Here is an 18,525-nt window from a genome sequence, read left to right as displayed (position 1 = left end):
GATGTAAATCGAACAAAAATTAGACACATTACATACGTTATTATTGGTCATTTCAACGTGTGAAAAACGAAGTCCAGCATTTGTTCGCAAAAAATTCTTGCGAAACTTTAGTTCACGAAATCTTTGCTTAATTAAGTTAATAGTCGACGTCAATGAATAAAAAAATAATAGTCTTTCAGTCTTTAATGAGGAAGATCCCCTGAGTTTTGATGTTTCTGGTTATTCTTTCTGGTGTCATTTCAAAATATTTTGTTTTTAAAAAAACTAGTTAACTTAGCGCTAAAGCTTTTTTTTGTACTTTTGTTTAAAAAAACCCCCTCAAGCTTTGTATATAGCAATTTTCCTAGGCAACAGTTCCTCCTACGTCTGTATATGGGTCAATAATATTACCGGTTGTATTTTTGTCAATTGATGTGCCTTGAATTTTACTTTTTGTTGACACAGTACCAAGGTCTGCGTACGGGTCGAATTCAACTTTTTTTGGTATAGTTGACGCATCAACGTCATCGTGTGCTTCAGAAATTTTGATTCCTGTGTTCGATTTATCTACTTTATATTTGGTAATTGTAGCGTTGTTTATAAAGTTTGATCTTTCGCTTAGTGAAAACTCTTCTTTATCGCTTTTTGTTACGCAAAGATCGTTGCTTTTTGAATCTTCTTTTACTTTAGAAAGCCTATTCTCATTTATTTCTCTGGCATGAGTTAATTCTTTACCATCCAATCCAACGCTTGTAGGTAAACATCCACGGTTATCGATATTCTTTTTGTTATTAACAAGAACTTCATAGACTTTATCTTCACGTTGATCTTCACGACGTTGATTTTCTGCTATAAAACCTTTCTCGAGTGCTGCCTCATGACCGTGGTTCACTCTTTCAACGTTTTCTGTAACTTTTGGGAGATGCGGAAGATTTAAAACCTCGTAATTCTTTCGATTTATTTTTTCTTTTACGTCTTCTTCAAATTTCGACTGTTTTTGTAGATTATTATTTGACATAACTTTTCTTTTTGCAAAACTTTCATCAGTTAAGTGGTCAGAAAGAATTTCTTTTAACTTTTCGCGTTCGTTTTCAAAAAACGACGCATGAGGTTTCCCAAGAATTTTATCGGGTTGTTCCACTAAACTGCTAAAACGATGTACATTTTCCACAATTTTACTTTGCGGCTGATCAAATGGCGTATTTTGCACTTCATCCGACGGCCTTTTATGTATAAAATTTGAGCTAACCTCCTCGTTCATCTTCTGAAGAAGTTTCCTGTTTTGAAGATATCTAATTCGATTTATCTCTTCGCTACTAAACTTATCATCGTGTCGCTCGAGAGAACTTCGTGTATAAGGCTGAGATTTTTTATAGTTTTCACGCTTATTTGATAAAACAAACGGAAATGATTTTGCCAATAGACTCTCTTGATTACCTTTTTTTCTAAAAGAAAGGGGGTTCGGTAGCGATTCTTGTATTTCTTGACCAACGTTTTGAAGAAGTGTTGAGGGATCAGATACAGGTGTATCATCTACACGCAGCTTTTCTAATGCAATATCTTTCTCTAGCTTTGCAATCGCCGCCAACTCGTTCTGTTGGACATCGTCAGACTTTACACTTGTTAAATCGCTTTGTGATGTCAAATCACCCTCCTCCATTTCTGCAGATTTATCCACCTTTTCCTTATAAACATAGTGTGGCTCCACCTTATTCACGGTTTTATTTACAGTTTTTATTGAGTTATTTGCATGAAGATAATTGCTTTGGTGGTGGACGTCTACCGTTTTTTCGTTATGCTGTTGGGGTTTTTCCGGAGCTTTTTTGATTGTGTGTTTTAATGCCGGGTTGGGTCCACTATTACCAGAAATGCCAAGATCAGCATATGGATCAATTTCTTTTCTCTGGCTAGACGACTCAAGATTTAGTAAACTTATTTTTAACTCTCCGCCTTCTTTTTGAGAAACTGAGATCGGGAAGTTGTTTAGAGACTTTGACAACCCTAAATCAACATCTTTGACCACAGTGTGCGACGTATCAAGTTTTGATTTATCAATAACTAAATTTAAGGAGTCGTTGTCTTTAGCCTTAGTATTCTCATTCGAATGCATTCTTGCTTCATTCTGTGTTAAACCAATCGACGTCCCTAAATCAGCGTAAGGGTCATAAGTGTCTGAACGTTTGTTTAGTGTAATTAGCATCCGCTTGTTGAATTCGTGACGACTGGAAGTGTTATGTAAGCCACGTGTTTCGGAATTTTGATTGACTATGGTTCCTATGTCCTTGTAAGGATCCGCAATTGTGGACGCATTAATTGGTGATTTTACTGAGTCTTTGTTAGTTCCAGAAAGTATTGAATTTTCCTTAGCAAAAGCAGTTTTGTTCGCAAGTTTTGCTATAAACTGGAAAGACTTAAGTAACAGTAATTTCTTTCGAGTTTCTGGGCTTATCTTTGCAATAGCTTCACTGAAATGAGGAAAAGCCGCAAGAATTGAGGCAGCATTAGAACCTTTCAAAAGCATATCAGTGGTGTCTTTAACTGACGGTTCGACTGTTACTTCTTTTGAAATATCTTTTGAATCGTGTCTAACAAAGCTGATAGCTGAGCCTGCAATTGGGATTTCTTGCTTCGCGTTCCCCTTACGTGTTTTAGCTTTGGACTTCTTTAACTTCGAAGATTTTTTATCGCTGCGGGATATTACTTTTTTAGCACTAGGTTTATTTGCATGCGATGGTAAGCTGTGCCGTTTGCTCAGAGATATTACAGGTGATCCCAAAGTAGAGTAAGGATCCTGTGTTGCTTCTTTGTATTGTTCTGCTGCACTTTTATCAGGCATTATAACTTTTGTTGCGTTAATATTTGTTCGCTTTTTAGCAGTTGAGCCGAGATCGGCATAAGGATCAAATGTTTGAGTTTTTAACTTGTTTGAATCTCTTTGAAGTGTTTGTTTATTTTCAGAATCTTTATGCTCACCTTCTTCGCTTCCTTTGCTGCTGACTTTCTGAAGTTGCGCTAATGCTTTTTTAGTTTCTTCTTGGAGAACTGCTAATGTTTTTTGATATTCTGCAATCTTTGGAGTAAGATCGGACGGAGTCATGTGAACTGTAGTCTTTTCAGAGGCCTGTTCAGCTAGAAGAACTGGGTTGTGTTTGCTATTAAGCGCATTGAATTGAGCAGATTCATGATAAAGCCTTGCGAGTTCTTTAGGTAAACTTACAATTATTTTCATTCTTCGATTCGGATTCTGATATTCAACCGATTCGGGTGTTATATTCACATGCAAAAAACCTTTTACAATGTTGCTTTTCTTTTTTATATCTGCATACGCAGACTGAAGTTTTTCTTCTTTCTTTGGATCTAAGGGCTCGTCTTTAAATATCTTATTGACAATGTGTACAGCAACAGTGGGATCATTCGTAGTGGCAATCGTGCGACTATTTGGAACTCCTTTTTCGGGTGGTTTTAAATCAATCTCAATAGGTTTTTTTAATTTAGCTAAAGGCCCTTTTGGATTTAAAGTTATTTTAAGTGGCACACGTGGGAGTTTACCAAACAATTCAACAATTGTACTTGGATTATTTACATCTTTAGTAGGCTCAACCTCTTCATCCCTTTTACTTACCAGGTCAATAATATTACGTTTATTAAATACAGCGTTGACATCATTTTTTGGAAAGTTATTTCTTTTTAAATTGATGTAGTTAAAACCATCGTCCTGCAGAGTTTGAAGTTTTTCTTCTTTAAAAGGTGATAAATCATCTTTGTATTTCATAAATTTCTTATAGGGTTCTAAAGCTAGTTTGTCCAAACTTTCGAAATATTGGCCGGCGTGTTGAATGTATAATTTTTGCTTTTCACAAGTGATATCAATGCAATTTGTAGTGCCTCCGGATTCATCTATTAGTTTAGAAGGATCAAGGTCTCCATAAAATGTAAAACCACCGTCATTTGAAAAAGAATCTTTGATGGGCGTTGTTTTGTTTGAGATTTTTTGAATGAAAACAGGTCGATCTGTGTCAACTAGCTTAACACGCCTTGTACCGTTAGATATCTGGATGGTCTGAGGTTGAGGCATGTTTGATTTTTTAATATTACGCCGCTTCCTTGCACTAAAATTAGTGGTAAATGGAACATCTATTCTTTTCAATAATTTTGAAATGCCAGGGTAATTTTTTTCTAACGTAGATAATTCATTTTCAATGTCTTTTGCTTTAACACGCAGTAAGGTACTACGCTGACTGTCCTTTTGACGATGTAGCTCTCCTAAGATATCCTTCACGGCCATGCGGTAAAGTGATATCATCATATCTTTATCAAACATTTTCATAAACTGATACGCAAATCTGTTAAGTTCTTTTGCCTTCCGATTATGATGTTTGTGAGAGTGAATATTATAATCCAACAAAGATTGCTCAAGATCAGTTGTTTGACTTAAGTTGTCTTGTGAGTCTGCGCTTATAATGCTTGAAGGTATTGTGTCATCATATGGATCAATATTCACTACGTTTTCAGAAGCGGTGCTATTAGGTTTAACAACGCATTTTAGAAGAGCTTTTCCTTTAGGTAAGCTTATAACTACTCCACGTTTAAAAGCTTTCTTTGGCAGAAGAGCTTCAGGTATAACTACAGAACGCTCAATAACTACATGTTTTTGCTCAGAGTTGTTGTTTGCATCGACCGCAGTTATGTCTTTTTTCGTCGCAATGACATCGACGTTAGAGACATCGTATTCAATGTTATCTATTTTGTTCAAAATCTCATTGAAAGGAACTACTTCAGCGAACCTTCTCTTAAAAGCATTGCTTTCTATGGGAGCCTCATACTCATCATTTTTAGATGATTTTTTGAGGAACGAAAAATTTGTTGGCCCTTTTATGGGTGATATTTTCAATGGTCCAATAGATTCAATATTTTTCGAAAAGTCACATTTCTGACAATGTTTTAAAGTTACAGCCAATTTTCCTTTTAAATGAATGGTAACTGGAATGTGGACAGTACAGGGAGGAGGTGGTGGAGGAGGAGGAGGAGGTGGTGGTGGTGGTGGTGGTGGTGGTGGTGGTGGAGAAACAATAACAGGTGCTTCTTGTAATGAAGCTATTGGTATAATCGGATGCATGTGATGAACAAATACAGGGTGTATATGATCAACTATATGTGGTTCTACTTTTACTTCCGGAGGAATCAAAAGAGGTTCTGAGTCAAGCACTAATGGTAAATTAGGAAGAGGTATGGTTTGAAACTGATCTTCGCAATTGGAGTGATCTGAACAGTCTTCTGAGGATACATATGGAGGATGAATCATGGTATCGACACCAAAATCACCTATGAACCCATGTTTCTTTTTTGCATTTTCTTCTAGCTTGTTGTTATCTGCAACCAAAATGTAAATCCAAATTTAAATAAGAAAACTTAAATGCACCTTTTAAAAAAAGAATTTTTTTTCAACTGTTTTTTATAAAATCTTTAACAAATGTCTCCAAGCTATTGAATAAATGGGCGTTATGAAAAAAAAAAAAAAAAAAGATGTAAAAGATGTTTTACCTTTTCGAACTTCAACAGCTGCGCTTTCTATTTGCGTATTCTTTAGGCTAAGTTTGTCATTACTTCCTGAATCAGGTACCAGGGTTATTTCCACTTCGCTTTCATCTGGTAGCTCATCTTTATTGTTTCTGTTTATTGATTTGATATCACCAATTTTTACTTTCTTGTTCAGTGAACTAATTTCCATTACGTTATTTGGGTTTCCATCAATACCGTCACCAAGTTTTTCTATGTTATCTTTATATTTTGGGTTGTTTGAATCTGTTACTTGAACATTATAAGTGGAGGAATTTTTTGCTGAAGTAAGTATGGAACGCTCGTATTTTTGCGAAGATGATGGCAGCAGATGTCCTAAAAATTGTTAAGTTAGGTATTAAAACAAATGCCAGGCGATTGAAAGAGAAAACAATAAAATGATAAAATGGAAAGAGTAGAGCAACTTACCGAACACTTGAAAATGCAATAATAGTGTGGCAAAGAAACACTAGAAAAGTAAAATGTATAAAGTAGTGAGAAGGTTTTTCAGATTGCTTTATAAATTGTAAACCATAAGCAATGTTACCAACGCTGATCGCAAGTTTTTAGTTTAAAAATAACATTCTTTGTGAAAAGCGTCATATAAGTAAACATTTAAAAACTTTAAAAATATGCTTAAAGAATAAGAAAATTGATTCATAAATGCAAAATAAAAATGAAAAAGAAATTAAATAAAATACAAATAAGTTATAACATAGGTTTGACAGATTTTATTTTGCTTTGAAATAATTTACTTTTGACATAATTTACTTTATGCCCGGTTTTCAATTGATAACAGCTTAGGAGGTTTTGTTAAGCTTAGGAAAAGCATAAATTACAGGTAAGAAGTAGCTGATCATGTTGGTAGCTTTATATTGTATAAACATATTTAAAGACCACATTAGAAGGAAACAGCTAGGCAACGGAAAAGCAATGCGACGATAGCAGCATTAAATACTAATCCTTTGAACACAGCATCTTACCTTGTAAGTCCGCTTCATAGTTTACTACGTTAACATGTCAGGTATCAAATTGTTAGAACAATAGGAATTTTATACAGCCACCTTCATACATTTATTTCCCGCAGATTTTTATTTTATATACACCTTTAAAACATCAGTGTTAGTATGGAACACATACAGAGCGTGGGGTAACGCTATATTCATACTTATTCAACCATGAAATGTTTGACCCTTGTCTACCTTGTTTAACAAAAACGGTGCAAAGGTGATTTAAAATTAATAGCATTAATATACAGCTACTTTTAATAGGTTCTATTGATTGACACCTCATACTTGATAATTTTATTATACTATCCTGATGATACCTTCTTTACACAAATTGCTACAATATCAATCAAACGTTTTGTAGTTGTAGAAAGCTTTCATTAAATGTTGCGTACATTAAAATAGTCTGACGTCTAAATACGAAAAAATTTTCAAATGAGTAGATCTGAATAGCTAAACTTACATTTGACAGCTTGGAGAAAAAATTTAAGATGCATCGTATAAAGAAGAAACTTAATTTAAAAAGAGAGACTTTATCTAAAATATTAAAACTTAGAATTGGTATTAAAAAGCGCAATAAAAAAATACATGAAGCAACTTCAGCTCTGGGTGTTACTATTAGCCGTTTTAATGACACGTACTTTCTCAGGTAAGGCTTTCCGTAAGAAAAATTCTTTTTTGTTTGGTGTAAAATTATTCTTGTTCCAGTCGCGCAAATAAAAATTCTTGATGCTGTAATGTATGTGAATGAAACATGCTCAGCAATCAATTGTTTTAAAAACTCTCTTTAAATCAACAAACTCAGCAAATTAAGTAGGAATTCTAGGTCAAGGATAGAAATTAACAGATATACGATAGCATTTAAAATATATTTTTGTGTATTTAGAACACGCCATTCTTATACAGGTGACTTCAGTAGGTAAAGGGTATTGGGTACCCCATGTAAAAGCAACTGTTGAAGTGTTATTTAATCAAACCATACACAGCATTCTGCTTCAACTCTGTTATATTTTCCACCGTTCCTATAACATGTCCGTATATAAAGAAAACTACCCTTGTAAAGCTCATGCCGAAAAGTTAATGCTGTACGAAGTTAAAACCAACAAGAGGCTGTACTCAGTCAATAAAGACAGTAAACTGTTAACGCTAGAATTTTATAAAATTAAGAACAATACTAGATTTAAATTGTATTACTTTTAGTGTTCAAATTTAAAGGTCAAGCTTTATTAAAATTAAAACCAAACTCAGGAGAAAGAAACGATTGAAATGACGTCAATATTTGATGCAATTATTTCAGAAAAAGTTATAAATTGTCAAATATTTTACTGCGTTTTACGATTTTTTAAAAAAAAATCAACATTAACCAAAGCACAACTCATTTTGATGTTGGAGTAATACAGCTCAACAAGGTGTTAAACTATTTTTTAAATGAAAGACCAAGTAAGTTTACTGTAATTTGGGATTTTACAAAAAATATTTAATGATTCGTTTTATATGGAGAAAAAGATGGAGAGCTCGTAATATTGAAACTTTGTTACGTAGAGAGTTGTTAAAAAAACTTTCCGAGGGGGAAACAGAGTTTAGTTTTTAAAATTGTAATGGTCATTATATCATGATTCTATATATCCACTATAATCATTAAATATTAAAGAGGAAGAATCATCGTTTTACATCGAATCTTATCCGCGGTATATTTTACAAACAAAAAAAGCAACATCTTATTCTAAAAGATTTCTTTTTTAGTCAGCTTTTCTCTTAAAGAAACACGGTTTAAAATCTGAATTGAGGATAACACCAGTCAGTTAAAGAAAACTTAGAATATTTTAAGTTCGCTCAAGTATTCTATCAAAGTTGTATTAAATTAGTCATTGTTGATTCAAATTTGTTTTTAGAAATATGACAGTATGATAACACAAAAGTATCAATTATTATTTACAGACTTCAAAAGCAAGTTTAAATCTTTCGAGGAAACGTTCCCACCAGTTAAAAACACTGCTACATCCTTATTTTCGCAGTCCGGAATTTTATTTGAAAGCAGAGCGGCAAACGCAGCAGCTCCGGAAGGTTCTGCAACAAGGCCTATTTTATATAATGCAGCCATTGCTCTATAAGAAAACGTTTCAATAAGTGATAGAAGAAACTCCCACTATTTTGAGAAATAGATACCATAGACCCCTTAAATAAAGACTTAAGGCGCAGCCAATATCGGGTCCATCGGTATTATTAGTTTTTTTGCTGTAACTTCGTCAAAAATATTGAATGCAATTTGTCATAAACCAAACTAACAAATGTTGACAATCTTGTTACTGTAGCTTGTCTATTTATTAAACGTGTCGTTTTTTACATGTTATGTGACTAACATTCAGTTTATTGCAGTAATATTGTTGATTGCAAAATTCTCCTGCGTCTCAATCAACCAAATTCTTACTCTTTATCACTTAGATGAATAACGTGACACTTAAGAAGAGCGTTTACAACTGTAGAACAGGGCATGATGTTGTAAAAGGTGCATCAAAATTTGACAGTAAAGTTGCAACATTTTTACGACAATCAGTTTTCAGTAGGCTCAGTCTGTTGATATGCATGGGATTGGGAACGAAGTAGACTGATGACAACGTTGGCACTGACAAGCCTCCTCTGTCCAACTGCTGAGTGAATTCACTTCATACAGTAAATTCTTCTGCATCATTAGAATTCTCGCTGCTTGAAAAGTTTGTCATACTTATGTGTTAAAAAGCCTGTCATCAAAAATTACCTAATGTTTTAAACTATTATCAGACTGTACCAGATTCAGTGTCATCTATTTTTACATCTTGTAGCATCTTCAAACCATGTTCATTTGGGTCGCTATGCAGTTATCACATGTACACTTTGCACCGTCTTTGGGAATGATACCGAGTTTCAGTAACTAATGGAGTCGTTGTTCCTTGACAGCAGCTAAAACATCGCTAATGTCGATGTGAAAGTTATCACCAAAACGCTCTCTGGCTTGCCCGAAGAACTTCTCCAGTGGATCAAGGACGTATTAATAGATGGACGTTCAACGCATTGTTATAGATCAAAGGTGCCGCCAATTAGCCAAAAACTATGCGTGTTACCGTCAATTTTCTAAATTCATGATACAGATACTCCGACTTCTACTCGTCAAATTTCCGTCAAAAAACCTTCCTCAGTAAACCCATTATAATTATGCATTTACTGAAGCTTATGGTTATAAAAGACAAAAAAATTAATCAAGAATAGTTCACAAATCTGAAAAAGGTTTATTTGAGCTATGAACTTTGCTTAATAAAAATTTAGCTGTGTTTAAACTTTGACGTCTAAAACTAGGCTTTTGCAAAAAGGCTATGTTTGGTTTACTAGAATGGATAGAGTAAAGTGAAACAAATTTTCCTTATTAAATTGAACCTGCTATGATATAGTTTAAAGGTCGAAAAAGATATTTTTAATGCTCTTTTCACCCCACTCTCAGATTATGCTTCCCACTTTAAGGTTCAAATCAGAGAGTATTTCTTATTTTCGTCGGAAATGTCGAACTTTTTTGCCTCGCTTTTTTTTTTCTCTTGAATTTGTGATTTTTTTTTTCGTGAACGACCTAGTTAAAAAATTTCTTACTTTCGATACCTAAACTGCATTTTGTCTAAAGGTATTATAACTAAAAGCATCTTAAAGTTCATAAAATACTATTCGTTTCAGGAGTTGGAAAGATATATAAAGTATGTATTTTTAATGAGCATTTTTGTTTAAGCATTTTTAAACTGTCATGTAGAGCTACTTTAAGTTATAATGATCTTATTTTTTTAATTATTACTGTTGTTACTAATAGTAACAACAGAAATAATAAAAATGATAAGACCATACTTTTAGTTGCATATTCTTGAGCCTTCTACAAGTGATGCATAGCCTTATTTTTAACCTTTTCTAAATATTATATCAAAAGAAGTAATCTTATATTCATATTTATTATCTCATTACAGGATAAATAATGAGTCTTCATGAGGAATATTTAAAACATTTATGTAGAAAGTGTGGCTGCATAATAAAGCAGGATAGTCACTATCAAATAAAACCTGTTGTTATCTATAAACAAGCAATTCTTAGCTTTTACAAGCTGGATACAACCTCAGACTATCAAAAAGTTCATCCTGAATATTTATGCAAATCATGTTATATGGTTTTATACAGGTTAGATTTAAAATCAAAAAAAGGCTTTGAAGTTGAGAAGAATGATAAATTCTTCACTTTTTCTGAACACACAAAAACCTGTTATGTATGTAACACACTCACAAGAGTTGGAAGAAATAAAAAAGCACATGCGATAAGTATTCATCAACATTTAAAAGCATTTGCATCAAAACATGGTTTTGACTGTTACAATGAAAATAAGAAAAATTATTTTGTAATAGTTAAAATCAATAGTTATCGCCAATCAAATGGCATGTGGAGACTAATTGTTTTAAATCGTGAAGTGCCATTATCCATTAACATTAACAAATCTCTTCCAGATCAACTAAATCTTCAATCTGCTAATATTATATTCTCCAACATTTCATGCATAAACATCTGTAAATGTAATAATGACTTCCACTATCCTTTTTTCTAATCAGAAATAAACTTTCTGATTTTGCTTCTCTGTAGGAATTGCTGGTGGTATGAGCTCCAATTCAAAATCCTCTGATAACAATTCCGCCAACTCTTCAAGATCTATCTCAATAAAATCATCCACAACTAATTCAATTTGGTTATCAATATTTTCAAGCAAAAAAGAATAATCTTGATTAATAGCAAAGTTTTCTGTCATACTCATTTTATGTATCGATGCTCAGTAAAATACTTTTAAAAATATTTTTATTGGATAGTCGAGACCATCTTTTTCCAACGTCGAAAAAAATAAAAATACTCCCCGGTTTCGCAATTATCACCTATTGTTTCGCTTTTGTTATCTAAACAAAGCGTAACACGCATATCTTTTTTATGAAACAATGCGTTGAACGTCCATCTATTAATACGTCCTTGAGTGGATCTAGTGAAAAAACAGCTGAAAGAACGTAGCTGAAGAGATGGTTAATGAAAAACTTAGTTGCTGCAGCTATATTGAATTTAGTAGTTACAAAAACGCATCGGCAGTGAATTTAGTCAGTTTACGTTAACTTTTTTCAGCCTCTTCTTATATACAGGCAGTGACAATATCACACATGGCCTCCAACTGTTAGAAACTGTCGCAAAATGTCACAGGTGATACACACAGCAATTCAGCAGTAAACTACCCGATAACGTCATACCAAAGACCTGTTATTTAAAGAGTTACTGATCAATTTAGGTTTATATTTGAAATAAGTAACAGTGAAGACGACTATATAGACGACTATATGAAATAAGTAACAGTGAAGCTGCAAAAATGTGTAAGCTGAATACATGATACATATAGCAAAATTGTACATGAAATGCCATACCTAAAAAACTGCTACTAGACGAGATAAAATAGTAAAATTTCTAACATTTGTTACTGTTGTTCGTTTGAACTTACATGCAAATGTGGTGATGAACGGACCACTTTTGACAATGTTGTAGTGCAAATACTAAAAATACTGATGGACCCAAGTTCGCTGACTCAAACATGGCAAACGTCAGTCCTTATTTTAAGGGGCCTATGGCAGATATTCTTGTATTGAACAAAAACACACATACACACACATATAAAATTATATATATATATATATATATATATATATATATATATATATATATATATATATATATATATATATATATATATATATATATATATATATATATATATATATATATATATATATATATATATATAATATATGTAAACCTTTTTATTTCTTCATCAGTTACCAACAAAATACCATTGACATGCTCTTTAATTATGTCATAGCATAGCTCTCCTGAAAACAAACAAACAAAACTTTAAGTTTTAAAACTAACTAGCCTTAACTTTATATAAAGAAAATAGTTCACCAGCAAAAGGGGGCGCTAAACCAGCCGCAATAGTTTCTTTAATCTTTACATTGGTTATTCGGCCATGTTTCAAAGCTTCATACATTGTGCAAGCTAAATTATTTATATAAAAAAATACTATTACTATATCAAAAAACATTTTTGAAAGACTTTTAAAGAGAGATAAAAAATCAAAAGACCTTTGAGAACAAATAATTTATATTACCATTTATTTTTTCATATTTAAGAAATTAAAGAATATATCTGACCTCCATCTGGCTCTACGCCATATATTTTTGTAGTATTCCATCCAAATAGTCGCACAGCCAGAGCAACACCAGCTAAGAAACCACCACCCCCACAGCAAACAACAATAACATCTGGCTCCTTTGACAACTGTTCAACTAGTTCTAAACCAGCACTTTAAAGAAAGTGATTACACTACTTCCAGCACATAACAGTTCTGTTATACAGGTAACTGATAAATGGTAATTAGAAAAAACCTAATTTAACTCAGAAATTAAATATAAATATACATTTTAATTTTGAATAAAACTTTAGAAAATAAAAACCGAAAAGTAAACAAGCATCAAATTATTAACAGTCATCACGTAATGACCAGTTTTAATCAATAACTACCATGTACCTTGCATGTCCACCTATCAGATGAGGGTCATCAAATGAATGGAAAAAAAGGCTGCTGTGTTCTTGCACATGCTTATTAACTGTTTCCATTAACTCAGAACGGGAGCATAACAAAACTTCAGCTCCAAATGACTGAAATTAACATGAAAACTTAAGGATATACCAGTAAAAAAAGGTTATTAACGTTGTTATAATATATTTGTTCAAATAATTATACAGAATCACGTCCATATGCTATTATTATTACGCTAAAGTTTTGTCTACCAATTCTACTCATTAGTGCTTGCTTCCAATATATAATTAAAAATTTTAAAAGTGTGAAAAAAAAAATTTTTTTTGACTTGCTTTGATAATTTCTCTACGATCTTCAGGAGCACTTTCAGGCATACATACAACAGCAGGCATCTTTTCAATATTTGATATATAGGCAAAAGCTTTTCCATAATTACCTGCAGACATTGTTACTAATGTCCGTTTTTTCTTACGATCTTCAGAGGATAATGCCAAAAATTGAGCAGTAACACCTCTTGCTTTAAATGAACCTTTATTTTTTTAAAAAAAAGATTTTAACAAAGACATTTTTGCTTAAAAACAACAGAAAACAAATGTTTTAATAAAAATAATTTACCTTATTGTTTTACCACAATTTTACCTGTGCATTGCATTGACTCGAGTTTAATTGACAAAGATTTAATCTTAACAGGTAGCTCACTTTGTAGCTGCTGTTCTAAACCACACAAAGTAGGAGTTGTAAAACAAACACCTTGCTTTTTTATTTTTTCTCTTAATGTTTGCAGAGAAGCTAAACTAACGGAATTCATGGTGAACACTTTTTTTTGTAAGTATTAAGAGATCTGAACAAAGCTCCCAAAGAAATTTAGGCTTTTAATTTGTTTCTATATTGTTTGTGTGAATTAAGAGGCTAAAATCATGAATAATTAGCAAAATTAGTAAATGGATAACATCAGTAGAAAAGTAACAGTTCAATAACTCTATAAGCTTGATAGGAATAGAAAAAGACAAAAATAATGAACATTGACCAAGAAGAAATAATCGTGGGAAAGATAATGAAAAACAAGTTGATTTGAATTGAAACTTATGTATTTCATTAATTATATCTAAATTATTTAGTATATATAATTTTCAATATTTACAACATACAAAAATAACTCTATAAAATACAAAAAGCAACAACAATTCTCACAAGAAAAATATTAAAAAAAGGATAGTAAAAATGTTAAACGCAACCCAAGTACATATTTGTGTAAATGACTTGTATTTCTACCATAATGTTTAAAAAAAAACAACACTTTATTAAAAAACAAATCTTTCATTTAATCACTAAAATATAAAAGAACTGAATTTTAATTTTTAGGTACAAAAAAAAAAAAAAAAAAAAAAAAGAAGAGAAAAGTTCATAAATATAGAAAGTAATGTTTTTACATGTTGCATATATTTAGTTAATTATATGAAAATCATCAATTATATTAACTTATTGTATGAAATTGATAACAAACTATAAAAAAGTAACATTAAACTAAGCTGAACTTAAGTTTTCACAGAGTTCAAACCATTGCCATAATCATTTTCAGAAGGCTCTGCAATAAGCTGAAACATTAACCTTTTATAAAGTTTTTTATTTGCTCCCTTTCGATTAAGAAATTTAAGACAGGCCCTCATGCAAGATGAATCAACAATGAAAAAATCAATAATGTAGGAAACTAAGAGGTTACTGAAGAGTAATCCAAAAACAACTTCATAATAAGCTACTCCGTAAATCTGTTTTAATTCAAGAATCTTCATAAAGAAGCTACAGGGTTTAATTAATAGCAGACAATTCAAAGCTGTAAATACAATAGTGCAAGTAACAAGGCCTTTGTTGTAGAAAAAAGGCTTACGATATGGAAAACCAGGAGAAAAAACTAGGGCAGCAATAATATATTGAAAAGTGGTGGATGTAAACAAAATTGTATTTTCAAAACTAGTAATAACTATTCCTTGGTTTGATTTATGGTCAATTTGACGATAGTTGGGCAGTGTTTTTACATAGAAAAATAGTAATACTTGAAACCCAGTCTGTGTAAATATTTGTGCAACTAAAGAAAATAAAACATTAGGGTGCATCAGACGATCTAAAGGTTGCTGTGGAGACAAAAAATCTGTAGGACCAGTTCTTCCCATAGTAACAGCAAAAGAAGTAATGATAAACAGGTCAATGTACAAGAATTGAAAATCCCCTAGGTTTGATGATATGGAGTACAATAGCAAAACACTGGAATACTGGATCATACTATATAATGCCATGAACTTAAACAAGTTAAAAGAAGTTACAAGTGCACAACGACCTTCTTTGATCACTTGCAAAACACAACTGATATTTTGAACTTTTGATGTAAATGGAGAAGCAACAGAAGCTTCTGCTTCAGATAATGAAATTCCAGTATGAGCACGCTTTAATGCTCCACAATCATTGGCACCATCACCACACATTCCTAAATAAAAATAAAAAAAACTGCTTCTACAACAACATTACTGAGGATTTTAAATGTATAATAGTTTTACACATACTAAGTTTCATTAAAATTAGTATTTTTATACCAACAGTGTAGTCAATATTCTGCAAATCTTCAACCAAGGATGTTTTTTGATCAGGTAGCATTCTAGCAAATATTGTTCCACATATCAAAAGTTTGCTGTATAGGATTGGATAGGCTTGTTTTATCATGTTAAATGCCATACCAGTAACTGCAAAGTGGTAACGACGATTTAAGAACTGTAAGAAATCCTCTTTAAACTCTCCTTTCAGTTCATCTGATGGCCCAACTGTGGTGAAGACCAATTTTTGACTGGCATCATTTGACACTGTTATTGAAATTACTTTATGAGAATCTGGTACAATCCCACATTCCCTTGCAACACTTATTGCTGTTAAGATATTATCACCTGTTATCATAACAGCCCTAATATGAGCACTATAAAGCTTTTGGATCACAGGAGCAGTCTCTACTTTTAGTAGATTTTTCATAATAATAAAGCCAAGGAAATTAAGCTCACATTCTATTTGATTTCGCTCAAAGTGCTGTATTTTGTGCCAATGCAATTTCTTTGGCAGCTCTTTGTAAGCAATTGCAATAACACGGTAGCCTTTCTTAGCAATTGATGTTAAACATTCATCAAATGTCTTTGGTAAAGTTTCATGCTTGCATAATGATGCAACCATTTCTGGTGAACCTTTTACATAAACATTCATATGCTTAGAACCTAATCTTCTTGTTACAACACTCATTCGCTGAAGCTCTGAACTAAATGTATATTGCTTTAAAATAGCAATTTCTAGTGGAAATTCCTGTTCCTCCAATACCTTGGACTCTGAAAACAAACTTTTCTGGTTTTGAGGCTTGACAATTAAAGGCACTATATTTTCATAACGCTCAGTTTCTGCACCAGGCTCCTCTAACATCCAATTTGTTGCCTGAAACATTTTAATATCCAAAGTATCACCACACAGTTCATTATTAATTGTAGTTAAAGAATGACATGTAGCCATAGCTATGGTAACATGATCACAATTTTTGTCAACATTGCATTCCATTTCACTAAAATTTTGGTCATTTAAACGCATGACTCCACAGAAATCTAAACCATCCTCTGTTAAAGTACCTGTTTTATCAAAACAAAACAAATCAATTCTTCCACTTATATTTATTCTTAATGGACTGATACAAAAAATGCCTTGTTTTTTTAGTCGCTGCAATGCATATACTGTGCCAACACTCATTGCAGCTGGTAATGCTGGGGGCACTGCAATAGTAAAAATGTCAAGAGATTTCAATACAATAAGAAATGTCCCAGCATTAAATTTTATAAATGCATATACTGCGTATGCACATCCTGCAATTGCAAAAATAAATAATACACCTATGAACTTTAGAGCATCTGTGAAGAACTTGAAGTCAACAGGTTTTGGGAAGAGTATTGATCGAATTAACTCCCCTTTCATTGTAGTAAATCCAGTTCTAACAACAACCGCTAGCACTTTCTCATTTCCATAATATCTTGTTTGAAGTACTTCAGTGCCACAAAACAGAGTATTTCTTGAATGCCTTACTGTATTGAAAATTTCATTATTATCTGCATCAACATGATTTGGTCTAGATATTGAAACTTTGGTGACAGGCACACTTTCTCCAGTCAGCATACTCTCGTTTACAATTACAGTTCCACTAATTAGGGCAGCATCACAAAATAAAGTGGATCGAAATTTAGGAAGTACAATCACATCTCCAGGAACAAGATTCTGAGAACTTATCTCAGAGACACTCCCATCAGGTTGCAAAACAGAGACAGTAGTAGATGTTGTTACCATTTTATTAAGGGTTACAAGTTGTTTTCGGGTTTCATAAATGCTTATCATGATTGAGGTTAAAGTGATAAATATAATTACACCAGCATAATAAAAATAATTTTCACAAAACCATAAAATGCAGCTGAGGACTTGAAAAATATAAAATGGATTTGTACATTCTTCAATAAATAACTGGGGTACAGACTTGATTTTTATATCAATCAAATTTGAGCCATGCCATAATAAGGCTTGTTTTCGAACATCTGCAGGAAGCCCTTTCATCATTTCATGTAAATGAAAAAAGGATTCAGTATTTTCAATGCCACTAATTGGTACAAATGAATCATCTTTTGTATCTAAGACATGTTTCAAATGTTTATGGTAAAAATATTTATAATCTCCAACAATACCAATAACACTTTTCCATGATGAAACTTTTTCTCCGTTATGTCGATAACGTCTTACAGATTCTACAAAACTACATTTGAAACTATCAATTAAAAGAACTTTAGTTGCATCTGAAAACTTACAACGACTATGTGTCATATAAAGATGCCAGTTGGGTTTCCAGTATGAAATTAGATATAAGAAACCACCTGTGCACAAACAACCAAGAAAGAATAAAGATATTTTCCCTATACTTTTAGTATACCCATAACAAAGTGATGATTCTCCACTCTCATCAGCATTGTTTAAAGTACAACATCCCATATCTAGTGCGATATAGCTTTGTTTTCTTGGAGGTTTCATTTTTTATACTTAAAAAGTCAATAATATAAATACATACAAATACATGTACATACATATTCTTATTTTTGATACTAAAGTGCAAAAACACATACATTAATGGCACTGAAGAACTAATGACTTTTTTTTAACTTAGAAAAGAATGAATTATCTCATCCTTAAATTACTTATAAATAAATTAAAAGACAAACCTTAAAATTCAAGTGAAAAGCAAATGAATTTAAAAATAAAACATACTCAAAGAAATAGATTGTTTGATTGCATAACAAATTATTTGAAAAC

At 32.2% G+C, this 18,525-nt stretch overlaps 3 protein-coding genes and 2 long non-coding RNA genes across 8 annotated transcripts; 2 read left to right on the top strand and 3 right to left on the bottom strand.

Moving 5' to 3' along the window:
• Positions 1-35: 35 nt before the first annotated feature.
• LOC145180903 (uncharacterized) lies at positions 36-6,682 on the bottom strand. Its single transcript, XM_080055857.2, has 4 exons — positions 6,519-6,682; positions 5,965-6,004; positions 5,521-5,871; positions 36-5,349 (listed from the first exon to the last, which is right to left on the bottom strand). Exons 1-4 carry the CDS (start codon positions 6,534-6,536, stop codon positions 344-346), a joined length of 5,415 nt encoding a protein of 1,804 aa, XP_079911983.2. The 5' UTR covers positions 6,537-6,682; the 3' UTR covers positions 36-343.
• Positions 6,683-6,898: 216 nt separating this feature from the next.
• LOC149883202 (uncharacterized) lies at positions 6,899-9,972 on the top strand. The gene is made up of 3 exons (XR_016456166.1): positions 6,899-7,191; positions 7,429-8,759; positions 8,985-9,972. It is a non-coding gene; the product is annotated as an uncharacterized LOC149883202 (long non-coding RNA).
• LOC145181545 (uncharacterized) lies at positions 8,261-14,075 on the bottom strand. Of its 4 annotated transcripts, none has more exons than XM_090099599.1 (7): positions 13,804-14,072; positions 13,497-13,693; positions 13,153-13,283; positions 12,776-12,927; positions 12,528-12,620; positions 12,382-12,454; positions 8,261-8,647 (listed from the first exon to the last, which is right to left on the bottom strand). In XM_090099599.1, the coding sequence occupies exons 1-7, from the start codon at positions 13,970-13,972 to the stop codon at positions 8,464-8,466; spliced, it is 999 nt and encodes a 332-aa protein (XP_089955725.1). In that variant the 5' UTR covers positions 13,973-14,072; the 3' UTR covers positions 8,261-8,463. The 4 variants fall into 4 exon arrangements, with proteins under 4 accessions (XP_089955725.1, XP_089955728.1, XP_089955727.1 ...); XM_090099601.1 differs by lacking the exon at positions 8,261-8,647 and adding an exon at positions 10,857-11,831 and having other exon boundaries at positions 13,780-14,075; XM_090099600.1 differs by lacking the exon at positions 8,261-8,647 and adding an exon at positions 10,857-11,831.
• LOC149883201 (uncharacterized) lies at positions 10,137-10,680 on the top strand. The gene is made up of 2 exons (XR_016456167.1): positions 10,137-10,258; positions 10,520-10,680. It is a non-coding gene; the product is annotated as an uncharacterized LOC149883201 (long non-coding RNA).
• Positions 14,076-14,565: 490 nt separating the features above from the next.
• Positions 14,566-18,508, bottom strand: LOC145181034 (polyamine-transporting ATPase 13A3-like). Its single transcript, XM_080056010.2, has 2 exons — positions 15,750-18,508; positions 14,566-15,643 (listed from the first exon to the last, which is right to left on the bottom strand). The coding sequence occupies exons 1-2, from the start codon at positions 18,244-18,246 to the stop codon at positions 14,700-14,702; spliced, it is 3,441 nt and encodes a 1,146-aa protein (XP_079912136.2). The 5' UTR covers positions 18,247-18,508; the 3' UTR covers positions 14,566-14,699.
• Between the last annotated feature and the right edge of the window lie 17 nt (positions 18,509-18,525).

The sequence above is a fragment of the Hydra viridissima genome, unplaced genomic scaffold, assembly GCF_058129835.1.
Source record: "Hydra viridissima isolate aposymbiotic clone 2 unplaced genomic scaffold, HvirCarnegie_v1 scaffold_10, whole genome shotgun sequence".
NCBI classification, from domain to species: domain Eukaryota; kingdom Metazoa; phylum Cnidaria; class Hydrozoa; order Anthoathecata; family Hydridae; genus Hydra; species Hydra viridissima.
This window is presented reverse-complemented; position numbering and strand designations above follow the sequence as displayed.

Bases quoted from the DNA above. Each gene is read 5' to 3' on its own strand.
- LOC145181034 (XM_080056010.2), bottom strand. From the start codon at position 18,246: ATGAAACCTCCAAGAAAACAAAGCTATATCGCACTAGATATGGGATGT. The intron at 15,644-15,749 runs GTATAAAAATAC...ATTTTTATTTAG, and splicing joins GAATATTGACTACACTGTTG to GAATGTGTGGTGATGGTGCC.
- LOC145181545 (XM_090099599.1), bottom strand. From the start codon at position 13,972: ATGAATTCCGTTAGTTTAGCTTCTCTGCAAACATTAAGAGAAAAAATA. The intron at 13,284-13,496 runs GCAAGTCAAAAA...TGTTAATTTCAG, and splicing joins ATCGTAGAGAAATTATCAAA to TCATTTGGAGCTGAAGTTTT. The intron at 12,455-12,527 runs GTGAACTATTTT...GTTTGTTTTCAG, and splicing joins TTTAGCGCCCCCTTTTGCTG to GAGAGCTATGCTATGACATA.
- LOC145180903 (XM_080055857.2), bottom strand. The intron at 5,872-5,964 runs GTAAGTTGCTCT...AACAATTTTTAG, and splicing joins ATTGCATTTTCAAGTGTTCG to GACATCTGCTGCCATCATCT. The intron at 5,350-5,520 runs GTAAAACATCTT...TTTTGGTTGCAG, and splicing joins AGCTGTTGAAGTTCGAAAAG to ATAACAACAAGCTAGAAGAA.